The 24,069-nt window shown below is 44.9% G+C and overlaps 1 protein-coding gene across 2 annotated transcripts in view; it reads right to left on the bottom strand.

The window, feature by feature from the left end:
* The window catches only part of PLXNA4 (plexin A4), a 429,864-nt gene extending 406,919 nt beyond the window's left edge, over positions 1-22,945 (bottom strand). The window contains exons 1-2 of one of the 2 annotated variants that reach the window (XM_010711589.3): positions 21,926-22,945; positions 13,876-15,139 (exon numbers count right to left, since the gene is read on the bottom strand). In XM_010711589.3, coding sequence (XP_010709891.1) covers positions 13,876-15,054 — 1,179 coding nt within the window. In that variant the 5' untranslated portion in view covers positions 15,055-15,139; positions 21,926-22,945. The remainder of the gene's footprint in view (positions 1-13,875; positions 15,140-21,925) is intronic. The other variant, XM_003201828.4, reaches the window with a different exon arrangement.
* Between the last annotated feature and the right edge of the window lie 1,124 nt (positions 22,946-24,069).

Genomic DNA, 24,069 nt, shown 5'->3' with positions numbered 1-24,069 from the left:
CATGATGCAAACCACCTCCCTGCAAACCACAGATCTTTAAACTCCAACTTCTGCAGCAGCAGTTTGCTTCCCAAGGATTGTGCTTCTCTGAATATCTTCACAATACCATCAGCATGGGCTTCACTACTTGGTTAACCTTCTGGTTTAGGTGCTGGTTTGTCCTCACTCTGGCATTAGTACCCTGCCTTCCTTAAGCTGGATTGCTTCTGCTCTCCTGCATTTCTAGCATCATTCCTGCTTCTAACCATGCTGCCTCCAGCTGTCCCTTCTGACTCCACTGAGGCCAATGCGTTTGGTGCATCCAACCTAGTGATAGAATAAGGCAAACTGATTTTAAACTAAAAGAGGAGAAATAAAGGAATTTATTAGGAATTAAATTAGGAAGAAATTCTTTACTCAGAGAGTGGTGAGGCCTTTGCATGGGCTGCCCAGAGAGATTCTGGATGCCTTATCCCTGGAGACAGGGTGGCAACCCTGTCCATGGCAGGGGCTTGAAATTTGATGATCTTTAAGGTCCCTTCCAACTTTAGCTATTCTATAGTTCTATGTCTTTCTCCCCAGTTTCTGTGCTGTGAACTTTGGCAGGACCATCAGATTTCACATATCAACATCATCCCATTGGTTGTGTCTAGCCATGAGATCCAGGTGCAGGATGGAGACAGTTCTTCTGACGTTTGCCATGTGCCACATCATTCACATAATTTAATGCCTTCCCATCACACGTGATCCTGACAGTGGGTCAGAAGAAAACTGTGGGCTTGCCCAGTGACCATCAACAGCCATAGACCTTTATCATCTGAAATTCTGTGGGCAAAAAGATGGGAACTCTGGGCCACCAACTGAAATGGAACAGATCACCAACCAACCCGCTCTTCAGCCGTAAGCCTGCAGTCTGATGATATACAAAAATATCCAGTACCATTTCTCCAGGGTGCTTGGTGATATAATGGAAACTGGATAAAGAGCCAGCATTTGGAAATACATTATAATTGCACTCTGCTTTTACTTGTGCAACCAGAGCAGTGGTTACCATGCAATTACATGTCACCATATACAAATGACAGTGCAGTTACAATAACTTCACCAATTACAGGGAAATTGCACCCACTCTGCTAATAGGTTTTCACTCAAACATAATTCAGGATCACAAGACCAGTTACCCAAATTGACTTGAACTTGTACAAGCATTTGGTTTTTAGGTCTACAGTTTAAGCATCAGTTCAAGGACTGGTGTCAAGTTTCCAGAGTGCTGCAGAATCTTAACATGGTACAGACTTCTTACGCCTGCATTAACGTTCTTTCTGTACTGCGAGCATAAGGATTCCCATCTACCATCTACCTCCACATCGTAAAATTTGCAATTTCCTGAAGAGGAGTCTGCCTTCCTTATGGAGACCAATATTCTTTAGTCTTCATGCCTTGTGCTCAGCAGAGCTGGTTGGTTATTAGTAAGAAGTAATTGTTGCCGTAAATTTAGCATCCTCTGAGTTCTGAATTTTGGAATGATTCATGTGCCGAAAGATATGCACAATGTACATTGATCAGTGAACTCCTACATGTATTCTAGATCCAAAAAATTGCAAAATTTAAGCAATAGTGGCATAGATTTGTTCTTCTTATTTCTTGCTGCAGACCCGGTGCAGCAGAATCCATGAGAAAGAACAGCAGATGCTTTCCAGCCCATTGCTTTTGCTCCAGCTCTGGTTCCCACTTTTGCTATACACATTGTCCAACTGCTGGTATGGGGCTGCTCACAGCAGCATTTTAGTCCTGGAGGCAGCACTGAGCTGTCTGATGGAAACAATTCATGTCCCCAAAAGTACTGACTCTGTGCTTCTCAAAAATCATAGAATTTTGATATACAACCTCCCAGGCCAAATACAGAATCTAGAATCGTTAAGATTGGAAAAGACTTTTAAGACCATTCAGTTTAACTATCATCCCATTCCCACCATGCCCACTGACCATGTCCCACATCTGCCCTTTCCTTGAACATCTCCAGGGACGGTGATTCCACCACTTCCCTGGGCAGCTTATGCCAGTGCTTCACCACTCGTTCAGAGAAGAAATGTCCCCTAATATCCAACCTGAAATACTGTCATCAATACTGTCATCATCCAAATGACATCATCAAAATGACATACTGACTTCGCTTGCAGAGAACATACTCCTACTATTACAAGTAAAGGGGCAATTACCAACTTGAAACACCTCCAGGTTAACGAATCCATGCTGTGGCAGACAGCACCCTGATGGTGTACTGATATAACCTCCACTTTCAGATCTTTCATCAACTTCAACTCCAAGTGTCTGCCAAAGAAAAACGATGCCAGGATATACAAGATGCAGTGCAGAACCGATTCAGGTACCTGGGAATATATTTCAGTGGGATATTTAGAATCATAAAATGGTTTGAGTTGGAAGGGACCCTTAAAGGTCATCTATTCCAACTCCCCTAAAATGAACAGGGACATCTACAGCTAGATCAAGTTCCTCTGAGTCTATCCAGCTTGACACTGAATGTCTCCAGAGACAGGGCACCACCAAACCTGTTCCAGTGCCTCACTCCCTCTGTTTGGATATTTTAAGTTAAGGGATATTTCAAGAGCCCAAGAAACTGATACAGGCAGGGAAGGGGGACAGCACCTCCAGAAGCAATGCAGTCTGTCAAATTCAGACAGCACAAACACTCCTGTTCATAGTGGCCTTCATATCCCAAGTACCATACATCATCGCTATGTCAGCCAAACCTCTCTTTTGCACACAAAAATGCTGGCAGTACTACTCCAAATCTCTATATTAGCACAACAAGCTATGCAGCTGGGCTGAAAGTCAGATCACTGAGCTGTGTGGTCACTGAGGTTCCTTCACTCCCAGTTGGGAACTGTGTCTGTGCTCGGGAAGAGTGGATGGGACCTAAAGAGCAGAAAATGTGGCTGTAAAAGGAAGCTGAGCTTTTCTGCAGTCCCTAAACTTCACTATGTGGGCTGAGAGGATGCAGAATCGTGTGGATGAGGATAAAGAAAGGAATATGATCTCTGCAGCTCTCAGCTTGCCGCTTTCCATGAGCTTTAAAAAATTCACTTAAAATTTTTCACACCCCCAATAAAAGAGATTATTGAGTGTGGAGACTCTGCTTTTGAAACTACCATGGTCTATTGGGTAAATAAGCATTTAGGGATTTTTCAAAAGTGAAGTATTGATCAAATAAGCTGCTAGAGCTCTTCTGTAAGAACATATTCCAGCTGCAAAGCTGTGTTACGCACCTGAAACACAGCTGCACTGACTTCCCCTGGGGACTAAAAGTCACAGGAAAATCTTGAGTGAAAAGGTTTTCTCTGTATAAAATGAAAAGGTTTTGTCTGTACAGAGTGAAAAGAGTTTATCTAGATAGGCAAAAAGTCACCTTTGAGAGAGAAGTGCATTTTGTCCTAAAGGACATTGGATTTCCATGATCAGCTAAAGGCTGTTACATCACAAATTCCATCAACAGCAGTATTAATAGAGGTGTAAGAAGAGAGTGGAGCTCTATCCTTTATATGCCTCTGTAACCCTGACCATCCTTGCCATAACTTGTATTTCTCCCAGGTGTCTCCATCTAATAGAGATACCTAACAAGGAGATATTCCCCACATTCATCTTGCACGTTCATCTTCACCAGGCCACAAAATCTACCCTGCAGGACTCTGGTAAAGTCTCCACTGCAAACATCATCGCTGTCACATTCCACTTTGAAGGGTGTAGGAACACTTGCTGACTTGTCCTCTCTTTCACATGCTTGACCCATTCATTCCCAGTACTTGTTGGCAACAGAATGGTTAAATCTGAGCTCAGATGGAGCATTTCTGGCAGCTGCCAGGCACTCCTTATTCCTATCACTGATGCACACCAGCACCTTGCCGGATAGAGTCCAGCTGCCTCCCTCATGTCGGCACCACCAGACATTCCCTTAATTACTATAATTATTATTTTGTTCCACAGTCAAAATTATCATTTGGGCTGCAAAGTGCCACGTGCACCAGCAGCGCTATACAAATGAAACAACAATGCTGCTTTGCATGCAGGCGACACCTCCCAGAGATCCCAGAGCTGCTTAAAAGCATTAATTAATCCTCACCACGGTCCCACAAAGGTAAGCTAAGCGTTGTGATGAACAACTTGCATGTGTTGTTGGTCTTCAGCACAGGGAAATTGCTCTGTTGGATATGAGAGTTGTGCCAGGGGAGGTTGAGGTTGGATATTAAGAAAAATTTCTTCTCTGAAACAGTGGTGAGGCATTAGAACAGGCTGCTCAGGGAGGTGATGGAGTCACCATCCCTGGAGGTGTTCAAGAAAATGTGGCACTGAGGGACATGGTTAGTGGGCATGGTGGGGATGGGTTGACAGTTGGACTGGATGATCTTAGTGGTTTTTTCCAACCTTAATGATTTTATGATTCTATGAGTGACCTTGGTTTGCTCATCAAATAATGAAGAGCCGAGGGCTGCGCATCTGCATCAGGGAGAATTGAGTTGTGTCTGGTTTTATCATCTGATGGAAAATGAAAGCAAGGGAGCCCGGTTGTCACTTTAAACAACAAAATACAGCACTCGAGTTCTGCAAACCAAAATCGCCCACTTGCTGCCTCTATCTGTGCAGATCTCAGTGCTCGAGGAATGCAGATCGCTTGTGTCAGCCTCTGTATAATTCACTCAAGCCTTTTGCTTCCAACTCTTTGCATCTGAAAGCCGGGCTGTGCAGTGGATGGCCCTCCGAAGCAGGGATGCCATGACAATTACAGCCCTTTGTTTCTTGGCGCCGGATCCCGACCAATAGCCCCGACCCACTGATAAGTGCTGGGTCATTCCCTCATTAGGAGCAACACGTTTTTATTATTCCCTTCTGCATATTCCCTCGCTCTGCCTCTCCCACTCTCTGAATAGGCGCCTGGCTAATATCACTTGTTTACAGAATAAATCAGCTGAACAAATCCTATTATATTTTGGAACAGTGACAATGATGGGGTAATGACATTGAAACAGGGAAAATGCGATGTTGTTCCTACTGATCTAATGTCACCCACATGTTCTATCAGCAATGCCAGCTCTGGTAATGCATGGAGGAAACAGAAGTCCTTCTGTTTGCCCACAGCATTACCACTTTGATGCACATATACCTGGGTGTCCCACCTTTCCTGTGTTTCAGGCACTTCTGTAACTACTTTAACTATTAAACAGGCTACCCAGGGCGATGGTGGAGTCACCGTCATTGGAAGTGTTCAAGACAAGGGTTCCCCACCAAGGTGTATGGTTTGGAGGGCATGGTGGTGATGGGTTGATGGCCAGACTGGATGATCTTAGTGGTCTTTTCCAACCTTTGTGATTCTGTGATTCTATAATGCAGCATCTCACACACACTCAGAAAAATCACAGTGTACTGTCAGGAAGGGCCAGTGTGAGAGCATTCTTTCCCTACAGGAGAGGGATACAACAAAGGTCTGTGTTTCAGCAAGCACAGTGAGGTGATGCTCCTCCACTTCTTGATTTACATCTGTGCAGAGGAGCAGTTCTGAAGAGGATGGTTCATACATAGATGAGTACATGACACCCAAATCTCCAACTCCAGCCTCACTCTGGGCACACAGAATCAAAAAATAAGGTTGGAAAAGGCCACTAAGATCATTTAGTCCAACCATCAACCCATCACCGCCATGCCCACAAAGCATGTCCCTCTGTGTTACATTTGCCATTTTCCTGAACACCTTCAGGGACAGTGACTCCATCACCCCCCTGGACAGCCTGTGCCAGTGCCCCACCACTCTTTCTGAGAAGAAACTTTTCCTAATAGCCAACCTGCATCCCCTATCCTCACATCTTGCTCGTACCTACATGGTGGAAAAGTGCAGCATCTGTATTTATGCTGACTGATATATTGGGAATACATTACAATTCAGGTAAAAGTGGAAATATGCTTATTTCAGGAACAAAAATAATGCCTTATGTTATATATGTGTTGAAATAGAAAACCAAGACAGACATGTGCATCAGGCTGTTCCCAGAGGCTAAACATCTTCACTGATTCCCTCAGCACGAAGACAGACCCTGCACTGTTTTTCACCCCGACAACTCCACTTGCATCACGCAAGGAAGAAAGGGTCTGTGCAGGATTTGTCCCAAAAGCAATGCTGAATCCAGCAAGCCATGACCCCCTCCTCAACAGAACGGGTATTGTACAAACCCCAGCTGCCCCCAGTCCGGAGGTGCTTTAAATAGCATCGGTGTCATGCAGGGAGCCGAAATCACTTTGCTTCTGGCTCATGCAGGATTTTTCTGGGTTTTGCATGCTAGTCTTCTTTCTTTTCTTTTCCTTTTTTTCTTTTTAACGTTGTGTAAGCATTCCCCTCGGCCTGGAAGGCAATCTCCTGACGAGGCAATCCGAGGTCAGGGCTGTGATCACCCGGCATGGAAGCGAAGGCAAAGAGATCATCTGGAGCACTCTGAAAATGCAAGGCTGAGCCACATGTGACCGCAGGGCTCAACCGCAGAGAAAAACAGCCTGGGTCGCTGGCAGGGAAAGCAGCAAAGATCACTTCCCAGAAATAAAAATAATCGTCCATGTGGCAAGGAGCATGAAGCAGCAACGTGGAAGTCAGCACTTCGCTCTCCTGTGATAGCATCTGTGTGGAGTCCAGCAGGGGCAAGAGATGATGCTGAGGGATGCTGAGAGATGCTGAGTGATGCTGAGCTGTGCAGGCAGAGTCCAGAGCTGGGATGATAGTGGGGGAGGGAGCAGTGCCTGAAATATCTCAGACACAACAGCGAGTCAGCAGCCTTGGGCCCTGCTCCGTCTTCAATGAACATTTTGTGTGAGCAGGGTCAGGCAGACGTGAGGATCCTAGAGAGAACAGCACAGCGTGCACGGGGCTGGCACCCAGCCACTTAAAGGCATAGGGTTTCCTCTGATGCGTGGGAAGAAGTAGTTCCATGCAGGATGTTGTCAGGTGGTTTTTTTGTTTGTTTGTTTGTTTTTTGTGTGTATGTGTGTGTGGTTTTTTTTCAGAGGTTTCTCAAATAATTACAGCACAAATAATGAGTGTTCTGGAAGGAGGGCAAATAATTACAGGCAGCATTATTTCTGATCTGGAGGTATCCTTTCAAGGGTATGGTTTAGAGGGCATGATGGTAGACATCTAGACTGGATGATCTGAGTGGTACTGAGGGACATACTTATTGCCTCAAAAATAATCATCCTCTGTTTGCTGTTAGGCCCTTATTTACAACTCTTAAGTGCAAGCTTCTGTTTATGCAAATGCTTAAGACTTTTTGTTCCTCTCTCCCATAGAGCTGCCAAAATTGGGAAAAAAGACCAGAACCAACAAAAAGTGAAGATGATCCCATGTAATGCCTACAAAGCCTCTGCAAATGAGTTTTGATCAGATTTCAGTATCATAGAATCATAGAATTGTTTGAGTTGGAATGGGCCTTTGAAGGTCATCCAGTCCAACCCCCTGCAATGAACAGGGCCATCTATATCTAGGTTAGGCATATGCACATCCACCTGCTGATGGGCACAGGCTTTGGAGATGTCCAGGAGTCAGGATGTTGGCAACAGCTACACCCAGGCCTTAAACACCATGCTTGCTAGACAAGAACTAGTGCTAATCATCTAATGATCACATCACAGTGGAAAAGATGGGGAGACTTTCCTAATTCCAGCTACAGAGGGGCCAAGACCTTGCTCAGTCTCAGAGAGTAGAGGTCTGAATTCAGTTGCTCCCTATTAATCTGAAGAGCATGGCCTCAGCCATCTCTGGTGACTTCCACTACTGTCAATATTCATGAGAAGTAACAGCCACATCACTGTAGACAAGCTCCTTGCTCTGCTTTTGCTCGAGCTACCTCATATAGCATGACAATATGACATTTTTCTCCAATGATGTGCCTTTCACTCCCAGAGCACTGCTTTATAGAGGAGGCAACAACTGGGCCCTGGAAAGAGATGGGGCAATGAGGAGAGGAAAAGTTCATGGGGAGATTTTCAAATGACAGTTCAGCTGCAGAAATCCTAAGCCAGCTCCTTAACCCTTGTCCAGGTTGCATCCCCACTAACCCCTTCATCCCCTCCAGCTCCCACCAATGGCAGAGATTGCTGGTTAACTATTACCAAAATTTTTGGGTTCAGTGAGTCCCTCCAGCAACACACTTCACAAATACACTACCATCCAACACAAACTGATGTGGCCAATTAAACAAATACAGAGCACACAGTAAAAAGCTTGTTTGCTCCATCTCGGAATATCCAGTAGGCACTGCCAGAGAGGAAATTCTGTATTTCTGAGACCACTACTTCTATACAGGCTGCACTCTGACTTTTTTTGGGGGTGCTCTTGCTCTTGCTTACATCTCCAGAGGAAGAAGAGGAAAGCACCACTAAATGTTGACCAAGAATGGTCTTCAGCTGATCACGAGCTCTTTAGATGAGAAACTTAAGTGTATGTAATTTGGGCTAAAAGTTTATCTGCAAAGTTTTTCTGCATGGTATATCCATGCAGAACAAAAAACCCTATTGTATGAGCACCAGCAGCAGTGACCTCATACAGATTTACTTAGGATAGCCCTGCTGGCAAGCAGTGACATGATGAGGCCTCATGAAACCGATAGCTTGTTCCTGTGACTGTGAGTCATTCCCCAGGGAAAGTGGCAGGCTCATGTACTGGACAGAGCCGCCAGGAGAAACCAGCATGCTCTCAAAATGTCAAGGCATCAACAGTGCATGGACCTCCATCCACGTGCTCCTCTCCCCTAGTACTAAGCAAGAGTTAACACTGCCTTTCACTCCAACCTTTCCCTATTATAGGAATGACAATTCCAAGTTTTTTGATTGATTAAAGTGATACTTTTCTTTGAAGCAGCCTTTTATTTTTCTTTTCAGCGAGTCATTTTTAAATGATTGTAATAAAGATTTATTCCATCTTCTTGCAGCAGTTGAGAATATTGGGTGCAACACAAGGATTCAGAAGTTCCTGAGCTGCAACCTAGCTGCAGGTCATGTTTTACTGTGCCTTAACTCCTGTAAAACAGAAGTAAAGCTTCTCCCCATCTTAGTGTTGTTGAAGAGGAAAATAATGAAATTGTTTGTTTGGACAAAAATATTGGAAGTTTTTTTATAGGAAAATTATGGCCTCATCATCAATGGTTGTCTCACCAAGAATCAAATTGTCTTTGTTTTACACCAAGCTAGAAAAAGCCTTTTTTAATCTGATGGTATGGAGCAGTAGAGAGCCTAAATGTATGGATCAGTCTCAAGGGCGAAGCAGCATTCATCCTGGGGTGAGGTGCTCATTCTGATAACACAAATCTCCTGGGCACTCAAAAGCCAGTGCAGACACATCTGACAGCCATACACGGAGAACAGTGTTGAGATTAATCAGCAGTATGCACTCTACGACCTCTTTCCATATCCGTATGAACCTCATGGGTAAAGCTTGGTGGGCATGAAGCACCTGGGATGGGCAAGGGTTAATAAGTAAATCAGGAGTGAGTAGGAGAGCAAAGTCAACATGAGGAATATATATGTATGGAGGAGACAGAGGATAAATGGGGAACAAGGCAATGGTGACTACTCTGGGTGAATTACTGACTTAGATGTGGCTTGGATTATCAGAAGCAGAAGCTTTTGTAGCTGAGTTACTTGTCAGACAGTGACTCCAGTTCCAAATGCCTCACCTTGCCTGCCTTCTATTAACAAAGCATTGGAAAAATATTGCCCAAGTCTTTACACAAAGCCTTTTGTTGGCTGGTCAACTTCAAAAAACATTTCTTTTCTCCCCCATCCAACAACATTGCCATGAAAAACAGGAAGAGATTGAATGCAGTTCTTTAAACAATCAAACTCCATTTCCTGCCAAAAGGAAAAGAAAATACCGGCAAAAGGCAGAAGGCAGGCGATACTTGGGGACAGACATTCTGATTATCTCAGATAGATATTCGCACTGTGTATCCGGTAAAAGCTGCAGTAGTGGAAGTGACACCTTTTCATTTCAGGGAATGCAGATTGTTAGGCTGCAGAGCAGCAGGTGATGCTGTGAGGCAGATCAGGCTGGGATCAAGGTTGCAATCAGCTCCTAAGCTAACACTTAGGATTGCACGCTAACAATGCACTCTGCGTGAGTGTGTTGCTGCCATGGGGGTTGGAACGAGATGATTTTCAAGGTCCCCTCCAACCTAAGCTATTCTGTGACCCTATGAGAATTTATTGCAAGCCAAGGCTCCACCAAGGATCCCTGTTCTTCTCACATCTCCCCAGCAGGCCGTGGCACATTCACAGTTCTCTAAGGGCAGTCTCCAGTATCTTCCTCTTCTTCATTCATCCTTGCATGTCCCACATGGCAGTTCATCTGCTTGTTCCCTAAGGCTCAACTTCTGCGCATCTCAGTAATGTAATTTCCACTGGGCTTCAAAATGTGCCCGCTGGTAATCTTATTTCATAATACAGAAAAACAACAAATCTACCAATGATCAAAACCAGTACTGAAATGACCCATTCCCAGCTCTATCCTCCTCTCAAGCTGCCTCTTTTTCAAAAAAAATTTGGTATGTTGATACAGCATGATGCGTATTTAAATCACTGTCTTTTTTATCCAACATGAAGATCATTTTCTGCTTAAAAAAAACAAACATCCTTTTCACTCTAGAGCAGCCCTTCCATCTGCCAATACTCTGCACATCTATACAGCCTCTCTCTCTGCTCCACAGAATCATAGAATCATTAAGACTGGAAAGACCACTGATCAATCCATCAACAAATGTCTATGATCACTCTAAACTCAGTGCCACATCTACCCTCTTCCTGAACACCTCCAGAGTTTGTGACTCCACCTCCTTGGGCAGCCTATTCCAATACCCCACCACTCTTTCGTCAGAAACTTTCTGAATTTAGACTAATGCACCACAAAAGTGGTGGCATTTTGGTGGCACACATCATTCTTTGTAGATACTCAAAGGAAACAAAGGTGCTCTCTAAGGCTATGTACGTTATAATGGCTTCAGTATGAGGAAATAAGATTAGAAGTGAGGGAAAGCTTCCTAGCAGCAGAGATAGATCATGTAGGGAGAGAGGAGAGCCTGCCTCACTGGAGGTTAAGAACAGGTGAGACAAACATCTGTCTGAAATGTTATAAGTAAAGCAGGAGGGCAAATCAGATGACCTCATAAGATTCTTTTTTTTTTCACAGTCTCATTTTTCTCTGATTATATGAATTTCTAAGCATTCGGGGTCAGGAGTACTGTTTAAATATAAGTTATTATTCTGCATTTGCAAGGTACAGAGAGGAGAACCAGAGATATTACCTGCAACTATTCATCACCAGGGTGAATTTGCAAATCAACTGCCCAGACATAAAAATCCATCTTTTTTTCCTGATATATGCTGAAGTTTAAGAGGAGGACAGCTATAACACAGGAGAGGAACGTACATCAAGGATTGTCCATTCATCTCTGGTCTTTCCCAGGCCAGATTTGACCAAGGTGCAAAGACAGTGTGATGAGCCCAACTCCAGGGTCCAAGAGTAAGTATCTCAAGGAAAGGCTGGTGTATGTCTTCTTACAGTGTTTCTCTGCGATGCTCAGTGGAGGTTTCCCACAGCTTCTCTTTACCCATCTGCTCACTGAGTAGCATATCAGCTGTATCTGTAGGATTTTGGCTGCTGGATGCAGGGCAGCAGAGCTGAACTTCAAGTCCAGCCTTGACCATGGGCAAGTTAGGCTTCTATCCTGCACTAGCAGAAACACATTTGATACCCAAATTTAAAAATAATAATAATAATAATAATAAAAACATATGAAAACTTATGCTGGTAGCTTTATAATTGGTTTTATAGCTGTTCCAATCCACTTGCGAAAAGGCAGAGCAGCAGTGCTGGTGGACTGCTGGCAAGCAGGACATCCATCAGCAACAGAGATGAGGCCCTCACGGACATATGTCCAGGCTCCAAAATACTTCACCGACCATCAAATATTTTCCAAGCTTAGCAGCTGGACTCTGCAGCCCTTACAGCAGCCAAGTCACTAATACCTCTTCCCTCGGGCAACACAGCTGATCTCAGGCAGGGCTTGCCAGCAGCTCTAAGTAGACTCATTAAAGGAGAGCACAGCCCACTTAGTTACACTTTTCAGACTCTTATTTTCTCTTCAAGGATCTCCCGGCTCTTTTTCCAGATGGGATGCATTAGCATCTCTGATTCACAGTCACAAAGATGCTCTTACAGTTTTCCCTGCTGTGCCACACAGACCCCAATTTGTTGTCCTCTCCCCAGTCTCTGCAGTCCTGTCCCTCCAAATTTGCTCTAATATATCCCAGACTCATCCCAAGGGACAATGTTGGCCTTTTTTCCCCTTTCTAAAGCCACAGAAGACAGGTGATTGAGGGATTTCAAAACTGTTGGTTTGAGAGGTCCTGTGCTGCAAGCATTAGTATGGAGCACAAGCGGAGCAGATTTGCAAATATATGGAGAGGCTTAACAGCCTGGGAAAGTAACTCCAGTGGGAAACTCCAGCTTAAATCTAAAGGCAGCTTTTTGAATGAGTGGAGGCCTTGAGGCTAAACAAACAAACAAACAAAAGAAAAAAAAAATCAAAGCCAGATTCAGGCACAGTCTTTCTCCCTGTGAAGCCATAGGGGGTTTGCTGCTGGCAGAGGTCTAGACAGAAGGGATCCCACCAAACCAAAGGGTTTGTCCCTCCTCAACTTCAGTGTAGGACTGTGAGAGCAGTGCAAGGTCGCACAACGCTGTGCTTGTGCAAAGGAAAATTAGGACAGGGTAAGGCAGGATCTGTCTCCCTGCAATGAATGATATTTCCATCTGCATTCCTCTTACTGTGCCCTTGTCCTGCAAAGGAACAACAGGGATTCCCCAGCAAAGGATGCTTGAGTACAAAGGAAAGCATGAGCAATCCCATATACTGAGCCCTGACTCTGCTATGAGATTATGGGGCAGGAAGGCGCTCTGGTGTTTCTCCATATTCCCTTTGCTCAGACTTGAACTTGCCTCTTACTTGAAAGAACTAATTAAGGATGGAAATCAAAGCCCAGAGAGGCAGCTATTACAGCAGCTGGGGTGCAGTGCCAACTATAATGCTGATTTCTGTGCATGGTATCAAAGCCAGTCATATATTGGTGGGGCTGAGGCATATTTCCGCAATGACACTTCAGTGAACTGGTGGAATAAACTAAGAGAATTTCTTAAGACCGTTTGTAGGTCAGGTAGACCAACCTCTTCCTCTGTCCTGCCCTTAAATGTTGTAGCATTTAATCCTTGATCTGTAGCCAGGCCTTAATTTTTTCAGTGCACAGGCAGTGCAGAGCTGGCTTGAAGGAGGAAGACAAGGGACTTTGATGGTTAATGATCAGCGCTACTCAGCCCTAGAATAAATGAAGTACTGGCTTCACAAAGCTCCCAGAAAAAATCCTGCCTCAACTCCTGCCTAGGGAGATAAAATTCCACCATCAGACACAAAAATAAGCACAAGCAGTTGAGGTTATCTAAGTCTTATTTTGGTTTAGGCTTGAGCCAATACTGCAGAAGGGAGCGTGATTTCACTCCTAATGAATTTCACTGTGAAATAACAAGAGCAGGACAATCCTTCCCAAAGATTTCAAGGCCTATTGGCTTATTCCATCAACAAACATAAAATTCCTGGGAAGGTCAGAAAGTGATGCCTTCCTCAACTTGACCACGAGTAAATTGGGGCATGGGCTGGTTAGATTAGATGATGTCAGAGCCAAGACTGGGAAGAGGCAGGCTCAGTTCTTCACTCCCTACTGAAACCACTGAGGCACACTTTAAACTCTGCAATAACGTGAGGAAGTCAAATGTGGTTGTTTAAAGGCTAGACTTACCGCACTGCTACAGGGAATGTCCTTGACTTTGAGCCAGGCCAGATCTAATGTCCCCTCTCCCCTGTAGCAGGACTGCAGCCTGTCCTTGATGCGATCGTTGATTTCTTTCAGGACAAAGATGCAAAGAGCAGATTCATCCAAGGACTTCATCTTCCTTTTCTGCCCCTTAGAGAAGACTGTGAAGAGGATATCATCCTCAGGACCAACACCCAAAGACCTTGCTAAAATGGCTCCAGCCTTGGACAAGTAGGCTGCCTGGAGCAACCGGTATTCCACCCCGTTCTTCTCACAGCCAATGGGCACCTCAACGTAGGAGTTAAAAGCTGTGTCCTCTTTGCACAACCGGACCAACTTAGAGGTATAAACTTGTTCTTTGGTGGTGGAACCAGGTGGTGAGATCATCTCAGGCTGCAAAGTTAGGAAATAAACAAAGTTACCGCTGCTGAAGCCATAGATGTAGTAGATATCAAAATCAGGGATGATGGTGAAGGTGTCTGAGGGGATTTTGATCATAGATGCCACAAACTCATCATGGAAAACGTATGCAAACATCCCATCTGCCTCAGAGTTCTTGGTAAGCTTTCTGCTAGAGATAGTGGGGAAATATTCAGGTTTGCCATCCACAGCAGTGGCAATGAACAACTTGTCATCCATGTTGCTGTAAGAAACAATGACTCCAAAAACAGAGCCACTCTCATTCACGCCGGAGAGGTAATGCTCCTTCTTGTGGAAGGGTTCTCCCAGCTTGAAGAGGTCATCCAGCCTCAAAAGCTTACAGATGCCCTGGTAAAGACTCCCACAGGCTATCAATCGATTCTCCTTGTAGTCTATGAGGAGCATTTTGTTGATGTTGTTAGTGGGTGTCAAGGGTTCATTGCAGGTTTGGACTATCCTGGGAGGATAACATTTGGGATTATCATCATCAGGACCGGTCTGGTGGGTCACCAGGACCTTCAGGTCACTGGAGAGTTTATAGATCCTGTTGACAGCTCCCAGGTAAATATGCCCAGTCCTTTCATCAACCACTAAGTGGTTGAAGTTCCCCTCCGTTTGGTCTCCAGTGAAGGTGATGAAGGGCCTCTTTGGGTGGGGAGGCTGCTGCCTCCCAAGAGGTGACACTGTGGCAGATAACAGGAGGTGAGAAACCAGGCAAGTCCACTTCCACATGGCTGGTGACATATTTAGAAAGGTTTGTATTCCCAAGGGAATGAGGATTCGAAGCAGTAAGTGTCTTCAAAACACCAATTCCCTGGCAGATTTTGTCCTACAAGCAAAGAGAAAAGAAAACAAAAGTATGTTACTATGGAGTATTTCTTCCTCCTCCCTCCTTCACAACCATGCCATCATCAGAGCATATTTAATTGCTAATCCTCCTTTTCTCGACTCAGAGCTCTCTACTTAAAACCAGCACAAAGGGAGTCCTCCTGAAAGAGAAGATGCTGGTAGAAAGAGCAGAAATCACATAGCAGAATAATAAATCAGTGCCCTTTTAACCTTTACTACACACACATGTGCCCCATGGTACAGCACAAAAACTCACTGGAAGCCAGAATAGTGCAGAAGCATCAAGCAATATTACTGTTTGCACTGCCAGCTTTGACCCAACTGTGTATTTGTTAAGACAGGATAGGAGAAGGATTATTATTTTGTTCTTCCAGATGAGGGAATGAAGTCTAGAGAAGGTCAGGGACCTGTCTGCAGGGATAAGCCCAGATGGCTGCTAAGCTGTCTTGTGACTCTTCAAGTTTGCCAGGAAGAAGCCAGCTCTGGTCTGACATTAATATCCTTTCAGGGAGACACCGGTCCTGAGCAGGACTGTTTGAAAAAGCTCTCTGTGGCTTCCAGATCAAAGCTCCCTCATGCCAGTCCAGCTTGGGGTACAGATGTAGGAGTTGTGGTGTGCCAAACTTCAGAGCAACATCTAAAAGGGGCACACTGCCAAGCACAAAGCAAACTGGGCACCATGTCTTCTCCCTCATAGAATCATACAATCATAGAATGGCTTGGATTGGAAGGGACCTCAAGGATCATGAATCTCCAACTCCCCTGCCACATGCAGGGCCACAAAACTCCACATCCACAACCTCTCTGGGCAGCCTGTTCCAGCACCTCTCCACTCTCTTGGTAAAGAACTTTCCCCAGACATCCAACCTAAATCTTTCTTCCTTCCTTCAACTTAAAACCATTTCCCCTTGTCCTGCTATTATCTACCCTTTCCAAGAGTTGGCTCCCCTCCTGTTTATAGACTCCCTTTTGGTACTGGAAGACTGCAATGAGGTCAACCCGCAGCCTTTATTTCTCCAGGCTGAACAATTCCAGCTCCCTCAGCCCTCCCCTGGTCTTTACCATGGTGCTGCTCTTCGCTCCCTGCAAAGCCGAGACAACCTTGTCTAAATAAAAGATACCGTTCTGTGGGGCATTTCAGAGGGCTGAAAAGAAAGGGCCTGCCCAATTATTAGCAGTAATAAAGTCTAAAGGCCCATGATGTACAAAAGCTGACAACCCAGAGACTGGCCTGGTGATTCTCCCCAAAAAATGAAGGGGTTTTCTTGCACTACTCAGTCACTTTAAATCTCCCAGCTTTTAACCAGAGTTGATGTGAGCCATAGGGGATTTCACCACATCCCTACTTTGAGCTGTGGAAATACATCCTCTCATTCAAAACACTCATCTGCTCCCCGCTCCTCTTCCTTTTCAAGGTTGATTCTATACCAAGAGAAGCTTTCAGAGAATCACAGAATCACTAAAGTTGGAAAAGACCTGTAAGATCTCTAAATTCAACCATCAATCCATCCCCACCATGCCCACTAACCATGTCCCTCAGTGCCACATCTACCCACTCTTTGAACATCTCCAGGGATGATGACTCCATCAGTTCCCTGGGCAGACTGTGCCAATACCTCACCACTCTTTCTGAGAATAAATTTTTCCTAATATCCAACTTGAATGGACTCCCCCTGGCACAACTTGAGGCGCATGGAAGATGGATTCTCAATACCTTGAGTCTTGCCAGCCAAACTTTTTGCTGATTGCTGATTACACAACCCTTGTTACAGGTGGCCAGGCCAAGGCACACTGGTCTTACCCCTCTCCCTCTTTAACATCCAGGTCAGAATTTCACAAAATTCTTGTTGCCTATTAAAAGTGAAACAAATCAAATCCTAGCTTCAAATATCCTTGTGATTTGAATGCACTTCTGTAGACCACTGTCCTATCACTTCTCACAGAGTGCCTTTGCTGGAGTGAGGGGTGTAATTTGCTGAGTAAAGGTGACAACAGCCAGCAAGGAGGAGGCAAGGGAAAGATTGCTGTTCGCAAATCCCAGCAGGGAGGAAGATGTGGCAGTGACACAGGGCTGGGATTCACAGCTTTTTCAAATGTGTGCCAGAGGAATGGAAAATTTTACTTCAACAAATAACAAAAAGAAAAAAAAAACTGTCTTCTTTTGACCTGTAAACTGATTAGATCTGATAGTGGAAAGGGTACGTCTGGGCTTCTAGAGCATCCACCACTTTTATGCCACCCCAAATATTTCAGACTTCTCACAGCAGCCAGAATTTCAAAGCAGCTGCATGATCCCCTTCACCTCCCTCTGCCCTCCCTACCACATCAGCCACAGGCGCTGGTTGGAGGACGGACAAAGGTCATTTCACATTTACTTTAGGCATGTTTACCCTGTTCTGCTTTGCCTTTCTGGTCAAGCAAATATTTAATAAAATCAAGATGATACTGCAGAGTTGGCAAGACTGTCCTGTGAGTTAGTGAGGATTCACTCTGCAGGGATGGACAGGCCGGTCATGATGGCTTTTAATAACCTTTATTATGATAGATAGAGAGGCGATGGGATGAGCACTTCCTGCATAGGCATTCCCCTTTCAAAAGAGGCCATCCTTGAGAGAGCAGCAGAAGAGAGAAGCTGTCCCTGTTTGAATCCTGTGTTCAGAATCATCACGTGGTGACCCTGAACATTGGCGCCCGTCACTTCTGAGCTATGATCCATATTTCTAGCAGATACTGCTTTGATCGGGCACTAGACAGATGTAGGAAGAAATTACTCTTTTGAAGTACAAAAAAGATATCTATTTTACTCCTGTATTTTACTATATTTTACTCCTCGTAGACCAACTGAGTCAGCACAGCTGCAAGATAGGGAAATGGGAACTGCTATTATCTATGCTGGATATTAGGAAACATTTCTTCTCAGGAGTGGTGAGGCATTGACACAGGCTGCCCAGGGAAGTGGTGGAGTCACCATCCCTGGAGGTGTTCAAGAAAAGGGCAGATGTGGGACTGAGAAATATGGTTTACTGGGCATGGTGGAGTGGGTTGACAGTTGGACTGGATGATCTTTGCCAACCTTAATAATTCTGTATTTCTATGACTCCAAGACTGAAGATGCACATAAAAGCCCCTCAACATGAGCTGTCTGCCCAAGGATTATTACAGACCTGAGTTGAAACAACAGCAGGAAGTACCCCTTTAAAATAAACAGTTAACCCAACGTAAGAGGAGATGCACTCCAGATGTGAAATCTTCAAGGCCCAAGCAAATGGGAACTGTGATTGAGTTTGAGAAGTGTCTGTGACTTACAGAGGAAGGGGGGAAACATTCCTGCAGGGAATGACAGCAAATTTGGTTTGGAAACTAGAGGGGCTCCTATGAAAAACTCCAAGAAGGGTGGATGAGGAGCACCCTTTGCAGCAGTCAAGGGCACTTAAAAAACAGAGAACTTCATGGGATAAGATGTTCACCTGCAGTAGGAAAAGCCACCAAGCAAGCACAAATGCAGATTTTGGAAGAAGCAGAATGCCTACCATCTTCATTCTGCAGCCTGAGTGACGCTAGGAAGTTTAGGTTTCTCTCTGAACACTGCTGGCTCTCTCCCTGTTCACCCATCTGCTCCTGTACCCTTCATCCCAGAGTCCCAAGTAGTACTTGAGCCTCTCAGGGTTAAAATTTCTAATTTGGCTTAATTATTAAATAACAGCAGAGGGCAGAGGCAAGGAGGATTGGATGTTTAGCTTGCAGAATAGAGCAAGGTTTGCATAACCCCTCAGAGAATGCACCAAGGAAAAGGGTTTTATGCATGTCTTTTTATTATCCATGTCTGGACAGCAGGAGATCAGAGCAGTTGGGAAGACAAATACTGCAGTGCCATAGACATATGCAGTCTTTTAAGCTGCAGGATTCTAATTACATTACAAAAAAATAAACAAAAGGCCAAACTGAGCAGGCAGTGAGGTCTGGGCTTAGGCTCTGGTCTGGGTATTTCCAGAAAGAAACCCAAACCACCTCCCAAAATAACCATGTTCCCTTGGTTTTCCCCCTAGTGATATGGCCAGCAGTGCCATGACCCAGTGTGCAGAGCTCCTGTGTGAGCGGATCTACGTGGCTCCTGCCACATCTTCCTCTTTGCCAACATATCCAGGATCCCTGGAAAGGTCACAGTTTCTACAGCCCCATGGATGTGTGATGGGGCTCCAATGATCCCAAGACTCTACAACATGCAGTTCTATGGGCCTTGGACAAGAAAAAAGCCCAAGGCGAAGAAGCATTTCTAACTTCTTTTAACTGGAGACCAGCATAAATCCACCCCATTGCAATTGCTGTTCCAGAGACAGTGAAGATGGAAGACGACAGCATCTTCCCATTTGGTTCTCACACACACACACAGCCCTCCTAACATCCAAGGTTGCAGAGAGGTCCAATTCACCAGGTCCCCTGCCATAGCCACCTTCTGCAGCAGGGACACTGCAAGGTCAGCAGCAGTATTTCACTAAAAGAGTTATCTAAGATAACCTGACTGCAAAGAGTTACAGAAGCAAAACTACTCTGTGTCCATCTTCAGCCAGGACCTCAGAACAAAACACACATTAGAACATAGAAGACAGCAAAAACAGCGCCAAGAGAGGAGCAAATCTGCCACTTCCTCCTCCAGAGCATGCCCAAGAAACACCACACCAGGGTCCCAGCATGTGGTGGATCAGGCTCATATGGACCCCAATGGCTTATTCAATTGGGAACACCTAGTTAGGAGGAAGCCAGCAGCAACCAGGACTACAGGGCAATGTCAACAGCACGAGCACTGCAGTTAATGAAGTCAAACATTAATCAGGCAGCTCGTTCCTGTTTGCTTTTGCTTTGCTCAGGCATGGCTATTCATTTGCTGGGACACAGGAGGCCATGCAGATGCTGACGAGGCAGACGTCCAGCAATGGAGCCAGCACACAGCAATTCAGCACCAAGTGCAGCTACACAATCCCTTTAATCTCAGCTAAAGATTTTTTCCTGACTTCCCTTAATAAATCCTGATTACCACGGATAGATGCTTTTCTCTGGGAGCCGACACGGCAAGAAAACTCACACAGGCACGTTGTCGACAACTCCCCAACAAAGAACAGCTTCTAACTTCAGCTAAATCTTCCCTCCCTGAACACACAACCTGATGGAAAGCAAAGGCAACTCTCTCTTTGAGGGCATCCAGCACCTTTTTTTGTGTGGGTTTTTTTTTTTTTTGGAGCTTGCCACAATGAACAGATCCCAGCACAAGCTGCAGCTTGTCCCAAATAGAGAGATTAATTTCAGCACTGGGTCATTTGCAAGGCACTTAAGCTCCAGCAACAGAATGTGGCCTTCACTCATCACACAGATAATTCTATTCAGGCACTCACATGTTGCCCGTCACCTTGTTACCTGTGCATCTGACAGAAGAGCATTAAAGGAAGGGATTAACATTTGCCATGAGTGGGATTTCTTTCTTCCTGATTTCCCATTGGAGAAAACTGCACATGGATGCTGTTTTTCCCTGCATTTCAGACTTGGTTTTCTACCAGCAAAAGCAAGTCGGATGTGTGCTCCCTTGTTCTTGGCATGGAGAGAGGAAAGGCTTCTAACATTCCTCCAGGAATTTGCTATATGGAGATTTGATGTAAGAACACATATATGCAGTGCCACAAAAACAAGAATGGAGTTTTGAGGTCATGGAAATAACCTACAAATCCAAAGAATGGGGTTAAACTCTTCTTTCTGGGGCAGATTCACCTATGAGTTCCACTGTGAGTCCCCTCCACAGTGCAGATTCTTATCTCAAAGTCTCCTAAAATTCATGGCTAGATGATCTTAGTGGTCTTTTCCAATAATAATGATTCTGTGAAAACTATTCTGAGGACAAATCTAGTAAAATTATTCCTTATCACAGCAGCTGGGGAAATGTAAACCCCCAGGCAAACAAACAGTTGTAGTGACAGCACATGAGGCCATAAATTTCAAGTAAACAGTGTCACTACACTGCCTGACATCGTTGCTCTTTGTATGAGGAATGTCTATATTAGATCACCCAGATTGGAAGTATAGAATCTCTATATTAGACCAAAGCACAGGGAAAAAAAAAAAAAAGAGTCTCTGAAGGATGCCCAAATAAAACCTTAATTTTTTCTGGACCTAGTCCAGTATCAAATGCCAAAACCCCACTTTGGTCCTCCAACATCAAGAGCCTCTGACCTTGGGTTTCTTCCCACGTCACCAGGCAGCTATTTTCTTGTTCTGTAGAACAGAGTTTCTGTTGCACTGAATGCCAGTGGGTGGATGTTTTCCCCTGCTTTGCAATCTTAGTAAGATCTGTGAGACACAATTCCTCTCTCTCAGAGTGAAGTTTTGTAATTAGCGCTGTATAAATCCATTAACAGCCAAATCTTGTAAGACAGAGACCATACTTCAGCTGTCTCCTGAAAGCTTGGCACAAAGAGGAAATCCATAATCACAGTGACTTTGTGATCAGTGGCTATTTCATTCTCCAGATCTACATGAAACAACAGCAAGGATAAAACATGGGGCTTACAGGAAAAACAAAGCCTTTAGACCTTGATCTACAGCTTGTTGGAGCACCAAGATCTGTATTTGCAGCTGGGAAAACTACTTGCAAAGAAGCCAGAAGAGAATCCTCAGTCTTCAAAGTCTGAGATTTTACTACATATTCAAAAGGCAGCTGGAGCAGAACAGCCTGAGAAACAGAGGGTAAAAGCAACAGGATGAGGAAGATCAGAGATCGTACCAGGATGAAGGATAAAGTTCCATTGGATCCGTTGTGTAGAATCATGGAATCATAAACTATTCCAAGTTGGAAGGGACCCACAAGGATCACTGAGTTCAACTTCTGTCTCCACACAAAAGCACCCGAAATCCAAACCCTATGTCTGAAAGTGGTATCCAGTGTTTGATGCCGTGACCACTTCCCTGGGAAGCCTGGGATGCCTGAGCACACTTTAATGATTAACTTTTTTCTTTTCCAAAACCTTACAGTCATAAATAGGCTAAACAAACAGCAGGAACAGGAATAGAAAGAAAACATCGTCAACAGCCCTGTATAACTAGGAGGGAACAGATAAAGGAATGGTGATTTCTCTTCAGTGGCACAAGATTTGCAGCACAGGCAAGAACAGTCTCCCTTTATGCTTTATTCAGCTTAACATTTTTTCCTCTCATTTTGTGGCAGATATCCAGACTGCTTTGGAGCATCAACCACTGGCCACTCATGAGGACAGTGGGAGGAAAGATCTGACAAAGCAAATCCTTCAGCTTCTTCCCACGTGAAAGGCTAAAGACAGTTGGATCAACTCACAGCCAGATCTTGAGTCCAACACACACATTATCACTCATGGGAAGAGGCCATGCTGACTGGCATTTGCTCTTCCAAACCTAAATGAGAGCTTCAATTTACTGCAACCATTAGCAATATTTTTGTGATCATGTCTCTACAGGATGAAGATCATGAAAAAAATATATATTTGACATCTCCTTTGAATCATAAAATCGTTGAATGATTAAGGTTGGAAAAGATCTCTGAGATCATCAAGTCCAACTGTCAACCCATCTTCACCATGCTCACTAACTGTGCCTCTCCATGACACGTCTATCCTTCTCTTGAATACCTCCAGGAACCACCTCCACCAGCTCCCTGGGCAGCCTGTTCTGGTGCATAACCATTCCTTTTGAGAATAAATGTCTCCTAATTTCTAACCTGAACCTCCCCTGACTCAACTTGAGGCCATTCTGTCTCTTCCCAGTTACTTGGGAGAAGAAGTTGACCCCTACCCCACCACAACCTCTTTGCAGGTCTTCCTGGTGTGCTTAGTTCATACCTTGTGCGTATAAAAGCAATTCCTTACTCTACTTTGCTTTAAATTATTCTGTTTCTCTTGTCTCTGTGGGCATGAAAGTAGATCTTTCACAGATCTCAGAGTGCTGCCTAGTCCAGACTTCTGCCCCAAAGTTCACCAACTCCAAATTCCAGTCAATTACAAATACGAGTTGCTACAAAGCATGACGTCTTCTTTATAAATGAAAAGTTACAGAACAAAACAGTGATAAACAGATTTTAAAAAGGCATTTGATACTGTCTCCCACGACATCCTTATGACAAAGCTGAGGAAGTGTGGCATAGACGAGTGGACAGTGAGGTGGGTTGAGAACTGGCTGACTGGCAGAGCGCAGAGGGTCGTCGTTGGTGGTGCAGAGTCTGGCTGGAGACCTGTAACCAGTGGTGTCTCCCAGGGGTCTGTGCTGGGTCCGGTCTTGTTCAACATCTTCATCAATGACCTTGATGAGGGGATAGTGGCCACCCTCAGCAAGTTTGCTGATGATACAAAGTTGGGAGGATTGGCTGACACGCCTGAAGGCTGTGCTGCCATTCAGTGAGACCTGGACAGGCTGGAGAGCTGGGCAGTAAGAAACCGGATGAGGTTTAGCAAAAGCAAGTGTAGGATCTTACACCTAGAGAGGAATAATTGCATGCACTAATACAGGCTGGAGGATGAGCTGCTGGAGAGGAGCTCTGCAGAGAGGGACCTGGGCGTCCTGGTGGACGACAGGTTGGCCATGAGCCAGCAGTGTGCCCTCGTGGCCAAAAAAGGCCAATGGCATTCTGGGTGCATTAAGAAGGGCGTGTCCAGCAGGTCGAGGGAGGTGATCCTCCCCCTCTACTCTGCCCTGGTAAGGCCTCATCTGGAGTACTGTGTCCAGTTCTGGGCTCCCCAGTACAAAAAAGACAGGGATCTCTTGGAAAGAGTCCAGCGGAGGGCCACAAAGATGGTGAAGGGCCTGGAGCATCTCCCTATGAAGAAAGGACTAGTAAACTGGGTCTGTTTAGCCTTGAGAAAAGACGACTGAGAGGGGACCTGATCCAGGTTTATAAATATC

Source organism: Meleagris gallopavo, chromosome 1 (assembly GCF_000146605.3).
Source record: "Meleagris gallopavo isolate NT-WF06-2002-E0010 breed Aviagen turkey brand Nicholas breeding stock chromosome 1, Turkey_5.1, whole genome shotgun sequence".
NCBI classification, from domain to species: domain Eukaryota; kingdom Metazoa; phylum Chordata; class Aves; order Galliformes; family Phasianidae; genus Meleagris; species Meleagris gallopavo.
The sequence above is the reverse complement of the archived record's forward strand: the minus strand, read 5'-3'. Positions and strand labels throughout refer to the sequence as shown.